The sequence below is a fragment of the Magnolia sinica genome, chromosome 3 (genome assembly GCF_029962835.1).
Source record: "Magnolia sinica isolate HGM2019 chromosome 3, MsV1, whole genome shotgun sequence".
Taxonomy (NCBI): domain Eukaryota; kingdom Viridiplantae; phylum Streptophyta; class Magnoliopsida; order Magnoliales; family Magnoliaceae; genus Magnolia; species Magnolia sinica.
In genome coordinates this window covers 76875727-76883075 of record NC_080575.1, presented here as the reverse complement: position 1 = coordinate 76883075, position 7349 = coordinate 76875727, and the positions used below count along the sequence as shown (strand labels likewise).

The window sequence follows — 7349 nt, the reverse complement described above, 5'->3', positions numbered from 1 at the left end:
ATCCACTCCCTCTGTAAGAAGTGGCCCATTGAAGTTCATAGGTTCAAAACCCTTTTATTAGGTCATTGGTTCAAAACCCTTTTATAGGTCAGGGGCCCCTATTTTGTGGCTCTCTGTGCTTACAGAAGTGGCCCATTGGTTTAACCATACAGATGTGGCTCTCTGTGCTTACAGAAGTGGCCCATTGGTTTAACCTTACAGATGTGGCTCTCTGTGCTATAGGTCATAGGTACAAAACCCTTTTATTAATTTCTTCTAACAAACGTACTTAAGCAAGTTGGATTATAATCTTGCCCGGGCATGACTACATCACCTAAGGTGGCCCACACCATATCAAAACAAATAAATTGCCTGAAAGAAAGTTTAACCGTAAATTTAATTTGCATGTATTGGCCCACTCAAAAAGAAATTTACTATTATTATTATTATTATTATTATTATTATGCATATGTCCAAAATCCTAGCCTAAGATCTAGGAAACCCACTACAACACGAATCCGTACATAATCTCGCGATTTAAAACCAAGCAATATTCTTCTTGATGATGACATGATTGCTCATGTGGGTGATTTCGGGCTAGCAAAGTTCTTATCTGATGTTGCTCAAACCAGCTCACTTGGGGTGAAGGGATCTATTGGGTACATTGCTCCAGGTAAGATGTTCATAAATTTCCTATTCTTTTTTTTCTTTTCTTCTTCTTCTTCTTCTTCTTGTTCTTGTTCTTCTTTTTCTTTTTTTCTTTTTTTTTTTTTTTTTTTTTTTTTTTTTTTTTTTTTGTTTTTTAATCTGTGTGATGTGAATTGCTTATGCCCCACTCCCAGGAAAGTTCCTGTGGGCAGAGGCTATGTGGGTCCCACGGGGAAGTTTGGGAAAAATCCAAAACCCTCCATCAGCTTCAGAAGCTTACAATAGGACGACAGCCTAATAATTATTCAGATCCAATACTCAACTGGGCCACATGGTGTAGGAAACAGTAAGGATTAAAAGCTCACCATTGAAACTTTGATGAGCCATAAAAATTACCCATCAGGCTAATATTTGTCTTTTTAGTTCATCCAATGGGAATAACCTGATGAACAGTTTGGATGCTGTATAAACATTATGCTGAGCTCTGGGAAAGCTTGGACTGTGGGCATTTCCATTCTCACTGTTTCTTGTCATGTGGCGCACTTGAATTTTGGATCTGAATATAAAATTGTTAGGTTTCTTTACTATTGTGAGCTTACCAAAATGATGGATGGACCAATTAGATTTCTCACTGACATAACGGTGGGCCTGACATAGCTACGACCCACAACAACTTCTATGGGCCGGTGACTTCTCCTTTTAATACTTATAGGACACCAATAAGGTTTCAGATATCAATGAATTTAATCAATGTATATGTAAGGGAGACATGTTCACATCTTGGATCGGACCAAAATTCCACATTTGGTGCTTTCTTTCTCACCGGTGAGCTTTCACACCTTGTAAATGTATCAATTGTGTAAAACTCTGCATCATGCTAACAACAGCTCTAACAAAAATATCAATTGGGAGACTAAAATTGGAAAAATTTAGACGTTAGGAGATCCACGGTGGTTCCAAGTCAGATAATTTGAATTTTCATTAATTTTGACAGTTCAGGCTTCCTAAGGAGTGGATCATCCTAGTAATTGTCCCAGATCATCTTGTGGTGCATCCCACCATCTGCATGGTGGATTTCCTACATAGGAAACACATTGGTATGGAAAAAAAGTGTTATATGTAGAAGTACACATAAAACATAGAATTTATCTAGTTATAGATGCATGGAGTACTATCAGCTGGATGGATGGATTCTCTTGGTGGCACATGTACAACAATAGTAGACTATGCTATTGTGGTTTACATTTAGAAAATCAGAGCCATCAATCCAGTGAGACCTATTTCAAACAAACACTGGGCTAACCTCATTCTTCTGGGTTGAATTGGTAGAGCAATGTACATTGATTAACTACATGTACCTAGAGCTATCAGAAATTTTAGGCCATAACACAATCCTAGAAGTCAGTGAAACTGTATTCCTAGAGCTACAGTGAGAGTAGGATTTCATTAGCTACTCAATTAATTAAAAATAACATTAATAATTTATAATAAGATCAGAAATGAGTATAGATTCTCTGGCCAAAGTTCATAGCACATCTATTGATGTTAGAATTTTTGAACTTGAGTAAAAATATAAATGATAATTACTTGTTTAAATGGAGCTCTCTCTCTCTCTCTCTCTCTCTCTCTCTCTCTCTCTCTCTCAAAATATAACGTCTAACTTTATTTGTATCTAAATGGTGGCTCGTATTTAAATATGGGATGTACAAATTACAGAGTATGGGATGGGCGGTGAAGCTTCTACACAAGGAGATGTTTACAGCTATGGAATCCTTCTTTTGGAGATGATAACTGGAAAGGGGCCAACTGATGAGATGTTTAAAGACAATCTAAGCCTTCATCATTTCTCCAAGTCTTCGTTGCCTGAACATGTAATGAATATTGTAGACCCATTTCTTTTAATAGAAGCCAGAAGCCAGTGTTACTCAAGACAGTAGAAATCATACCAATGCAAGATATAGAATGTGTGACTGCTTGACTTCAATGGTCAGAATTGGTGTGTTGTGTTCTTTGGAATCACCCACTGAACAAATGAAAATGAAAGATGTTGTTGTGGAAATGCATGCAATCAAGGACTTATATCTTGGGGTCAGGATTCAAAGCAACAAACAAGTTAGGTCGCTGCAGTTAGGCGAAGGTCCATCTGAACTCAGAAATTACTGAGACATCATTCGTAGTTATGTTGAGATAGATTTCAAAATAAAATATGTTTGTTAATAAGCTTTAAATATATTTACTCTTGGCTTATGAAGATGTCTTTCTTTTTTTCTTTTTTCTGTTTTTCTTAGTTTTATCCTGGTGTGAGGCAAAGGGAGACTGTATCATGAATGTAGGAGGATAAAGATATCATCTTGTTATAATAAAAGGCATATTGAGTTATTAAGATGTTTAATTGATGAAAGATTTTATAAAATCCTTTTCAAAATGCCATTACATTCCAGCAGACTTCCATTGTGGATTAAGATCTTTTCCCTAATGAATTTATGTCACTGATCTATTTTCAAATGCCCATCCATACAACATCAACAAGCGTGTTAGAATCATCCGAACATATTGTAATGTCCTGCTGCCCCGACCTCTGTGGCAGATGGTCTTGCTAATCTGGCCAGCAGTGGTCAGTGGTTCATCTGATCGTCTATATCTCAGGCCATTAGATCTTCCCCATCTCATTAGAGGCATCCTCGTTCTGGACAAAGCTGGCATGGGCTGTCTTAGACATTGCAAAAACAAGAAAGGAGTTGAGTAAATCGCTCCTTCCAGCCCAACCAGCCACTCTCAGCCTCCTCCTCATCTAACCCTGCTGGCAAGACTGCACTCATCTAGTCTCTCTCTCCATGCCGTGGCTTCTCTTCCAATCTCTAGCTTTGTCATTTATTTGGTATATGATAGTCGGGCCGTCTGCGTTTTCCTGTCTTTCGTGGCCCCGTCCGAAAGGATGTACATTGTCTCATCAATACAAATATGCAAAGTTTGTTTTTTTTTAATATATATATATATATATATATAATATTTTTTATTTTTTAAGTGAATGCCAACAAATGTAAATGCTACCATGTGATCATGTGAAGATTTCCTTGTGAGAACTATGCATTTATCTGGTTGCGGGATTAGTAAAATGAGGATTTTTCGCATCTTAATAGTACATGGCATGTATTTATTTTTCATAATTAGGCTTATGTTTTAAGTTGGTTTATTTCAATTTGTGCTTGTGTAAGTCTGAAGGGTGGCACCATATCTTTACTAGAGTAATGAGAGCTAGAACGTGTACACCGTTGGATTCAGCAATTGCACTGCATGATAAACTGTTAATGTGGGGCCTTCCTCTTCTGATCCAACTCACTCATACCATAGGTCACATGGATGAGAGTTGCCCATATATCCCTAGAAACAACCCCATCATCATAACTGTTAAATGTGGACAATTATTTACATTTTTTATTTTTTTATTTTTATTTTTATTTTTAGGGTGTTGAATGGTTAGGATCATTTGATTGGGGAAATATGAAAATCCACTCATCACGCGGACTACGTGTGTACATTGGAGTCGTTTGTTTTTATCTTTCTAAACGGCCATTTTTCTGGTACGTGTTGCCCATTTGACCAGTGGTAGGCATAGAGGTCTACTCAAAATGATCATTGGTTAGGAGTGAAGGTGGGCCTACCCCAGAAATCTTTTGGCTGTGCTAGGCCTTAAGCTTGTGATTGAAGCCTGAGCACAAGATCTAGGCCTAATATCTAAACAGGCCGGGGATGCTTTGATATGTATAAAGTCAATGTAAACGACCCGGATATATTGGATAGTGGGCTGGTACAGGGATGAGCCTAGATGGCTAGAGCGTGCCCTGAAAGCATGGGCCTAGATTTATTATTATTAGTATTATTTATGATTTTACTAACAGGGGAAAGGAACAGCCCTAATTTGATGCAATTCTTAATACCATCCAAAACTGCCTGAGCCTCAGCCACTTTTAAATGTTACTTACTTATAACTTAATGTGCTATTTGATAAATTTTATTTTCAGCATTTATAACTTATTTTCAGCACTTTTACAAATCAAATCTTTTGGCAAATTCAAATTATTAAGTGCTTAAATTATTTTTTACTAAAAATATAGTTTTCTTTTAGCTCCCCTCCCTACACTTTTTTTTTTTTTCTCCTTAGGACATATACCGCCTAAACTGTTGGGAATCTCATGGTATAAATTCAAAAGAAATGGCATTAGGAAGGCTAAAGGCTGAATGTTGACAGTCTATTGAAATTTATTTTCACTTTTAACCAATCTATACTCAAAAGGTATTTCAAAATTACAATTTATTATTATAAGTTTTAAGCACTTAATTTTCAAAGTTTATTTTTCAGTTTATCAAACGACACCATCAGAATACAGTTGACCACTCCCATCTCTCGAATCTCTAAGTTAAGCACATCGGTCAAGAGGGAAAAATAAGATGAAATCTGCTTCCCTTTCCTTTTTTACCAAGAAACCCTACTTTCATTTCCAGAATCCAAATCCTCTACTCGTCACAAAAGAGGTTTTCTATATTGCAAAGTGATGTGGCCCTATCACTTTGCAATAAACAGAAAATTCCTGCTTGTGGCAAACATGCGATCCGGCCTCTCATTTCGAAAGTGAGGCAAAGAAATCAAATCAACATGGTACAAATAGTGGGTAAAGCATCCTAACAAAGCAAGGTAACCCTTACATCCACTCCATTCGCCAAGTGTGCCCAGCTAGTTTTTTATTTGGCGCATCTTACACTAAATCGAATTTAGTGAGAATTCTTAATCTCTATCAATATCACTCTCAATTTGAAGATCTAGAATTTGAATTGATGTTGTTTCAATAATTTGTCCTAAGTTTTTATTTTGATAATTCGCAAAATACAATGAGCCCACTTAAGCATTCATGGTTGATTGGTTTAAGTGCTTAACTTACGATTTGCAAATATGTTGGGTTCAATCCTTAATGGAATCATATTAATGTGAATGTCCAATAAGCTTATTAGAATTGGCTTTGTGCCAATCTCACCATCCGTACATAATGGAGTGATGTGGAATATTCATACTATAATATATGAAGACTAAGAACTAGAATTCTTATCTACTGGGATCCATGGAGAAGAAAATGGATTTACAGATGTAATCAACTTAAATGGACAACACTAGATAGAACAGCGAGAGAAATCCGAGTCATATGTTTGTCTGTATCCAACATGGTGTGTATGTTTCATCTAATCCATTCATCAGGCTATCCTTTGAGGGTTGAACAGATATCTAAAAAGCCAGCCACACTGCATGAGATTAAATGTTTTAGGTGTGATTCTACATTCTTCATCTTGTTGGGCACACCAGAAATAACGCGGCCAATTTATAGATTTTACGGTAAAAATAAGAGTATGAAACTGATGGATGGAGTGGATGTCGCATGCAGAAAATGGTGGGGCCCAGACAGCTAAGGGCTGATTTGAAGAGTCGTTTTCAAGGATTTCAGTGTAAGAGACTGGGTTGCTTTTTCCATATGGGATGAATTCCGTACCCTTCTTTTCATTTCTTTTTTCACTTGGGATGGGATGGAAAGAAGGGGTGCTGATTGGGTGGATCTCCACCAGTGGGGCCCACTGTGATGTATCTGCCTTACATCCACACCGTCCATCCATTTTGAAAGCCCATTTCAAAACATGAATATTCCAAAAATGAAGTAGATCCAAATCTTAGGTGGACCATACTACATGAAACAGTAGTGACTGAATCCCCACCATTGAAAACTTCATGTGGGCTACCAGAATGAAAATTTGCACCCGTAGATAAGGTCACAAAAACCTGGATGAAAACACCACACAAATATAAGCTTGATCCAAAACTTTTGGGCTCAAGGTAAGTTTTTACAAGCGGTTACCACTTTCTCCTATATTATCGTCTGCCTGAGAATTGCATCTGCTTCGTTTTTCGGAAAAATTTCCAAAATTAGTTTTCAAAATGGACGGAGGGTGTGGATGTTTTTCCTTTGTCCATATTTTTGTGATATTATGAAGAAGTTAGATGACAAGTAAACATTACCGTGGGCCTAGGAAGGTTTCAACGGTGAAAATCATTATTACTGCTTCCTGTGGTGTGATCCACTTGAGATTTGGATATGCTTTAATTTTAGGCTCAACCCTGAGTTGGAAAAATAGATAAACGGTGGGGATAAACCCCATAAATTTAAATTTACGGTGAGCACGACAGAGTTTTTTGTGTACGATCAAGCATCTCATGACTCAGTACAGTGGATCCTGAATCCATCCAAGTCGTGTCCTGGGGACTTTTGTAGACTTGCTTTCCACGTCCGTTCAACTGTCAAAGATTCTGAGTAGGGTGATGCAATTGGTAGGGGAACGGGTTGGCTACTCCCCCTGACACCAGCAAATGGCTGGTGGTCAGTGCTATGTGGGCCCAACCATGATGTATATGTTTCATCCATGCCATCCATCTGTTTTTACAGATAATTTTACAGCATGTAGCCAAAATTGAGGTACATCCAAATCTCAAGTGGACCACATTACAGGAAACAATGTTGGATGAGGGTCGACCATTAAAAACATTTTGGGGGAATAAAAGTTTTGGATCAAGCTGATATTTGTTTTTTCTGTTTTTTCTCTTCATCTGGGCCTGTATGACCTAATCAACATATTGGGTGTCAAATAAACAGTATAGTGGGCCTTAGGAGGATTTTAATGGTTGA

The 7349-nt window shown here is 37.4% G+C and overlaps 1 protein-coding gene across 3 annotated transcripts; it reads left to right on the top strand.

The window, feature by feature from the left end:
• Positions 1-515: 515 nt before the first annotated feature.
• LOC131240044 (probable LRR receptor-like serine/threonine-protein kinase At3g47570) lies at positions 516-5077 on the top strand. Of its 3 annotated transcripts, XM_058238053.1 has the most exons (3): positions 516-652; positions 2344-2498; positions 4988-5077. In XM_058238053.1, exons 1-3 carry the CDS (start codon positions 550-552, stop codon positions 5042-5044), a joined length of 315 nt encoding a protein of 104 aa, XP_058094036.1. In that variant the 5' UTR covers positions 516-549; the 3' UTR covers positions 5045-5077. The 3 variants fall into 3 exon arrangements, 2 of the variants coding, with proteins under 2 accessions (XP_058094036.1, XP_058094035.1); XM_058238052.1 differs by lacking the exon at positions 4988-5077 and having other exon boundaries at positions 2344-3034; XR_009168586.1 differs by lacking the exons at positions 516-652; positions 4988-5077 and adding an exon at positions 752-1452 and having other exon boundaries at positions 2344-3034.
• Positions 5078-7349: the final 2272 nt, after the last annotated feature.

Excerpts from the sequence above, each read along its gene's own strand:
- LOC131240044 (XM_058238052.1), top strand. The coding sequence starts at position 550 with ATGATTGCTCATGTGGGTGATTTCGGGCTAGCAAAGTTCTTATCTGAT. Across the intron at positions 653-2,343 it reads TATTGGGTACATTGCTCCAG|AGTATGGGATGGGCGGTGAA; the intron begins GTAAGATGTTCA and ends TACAAATTACAG.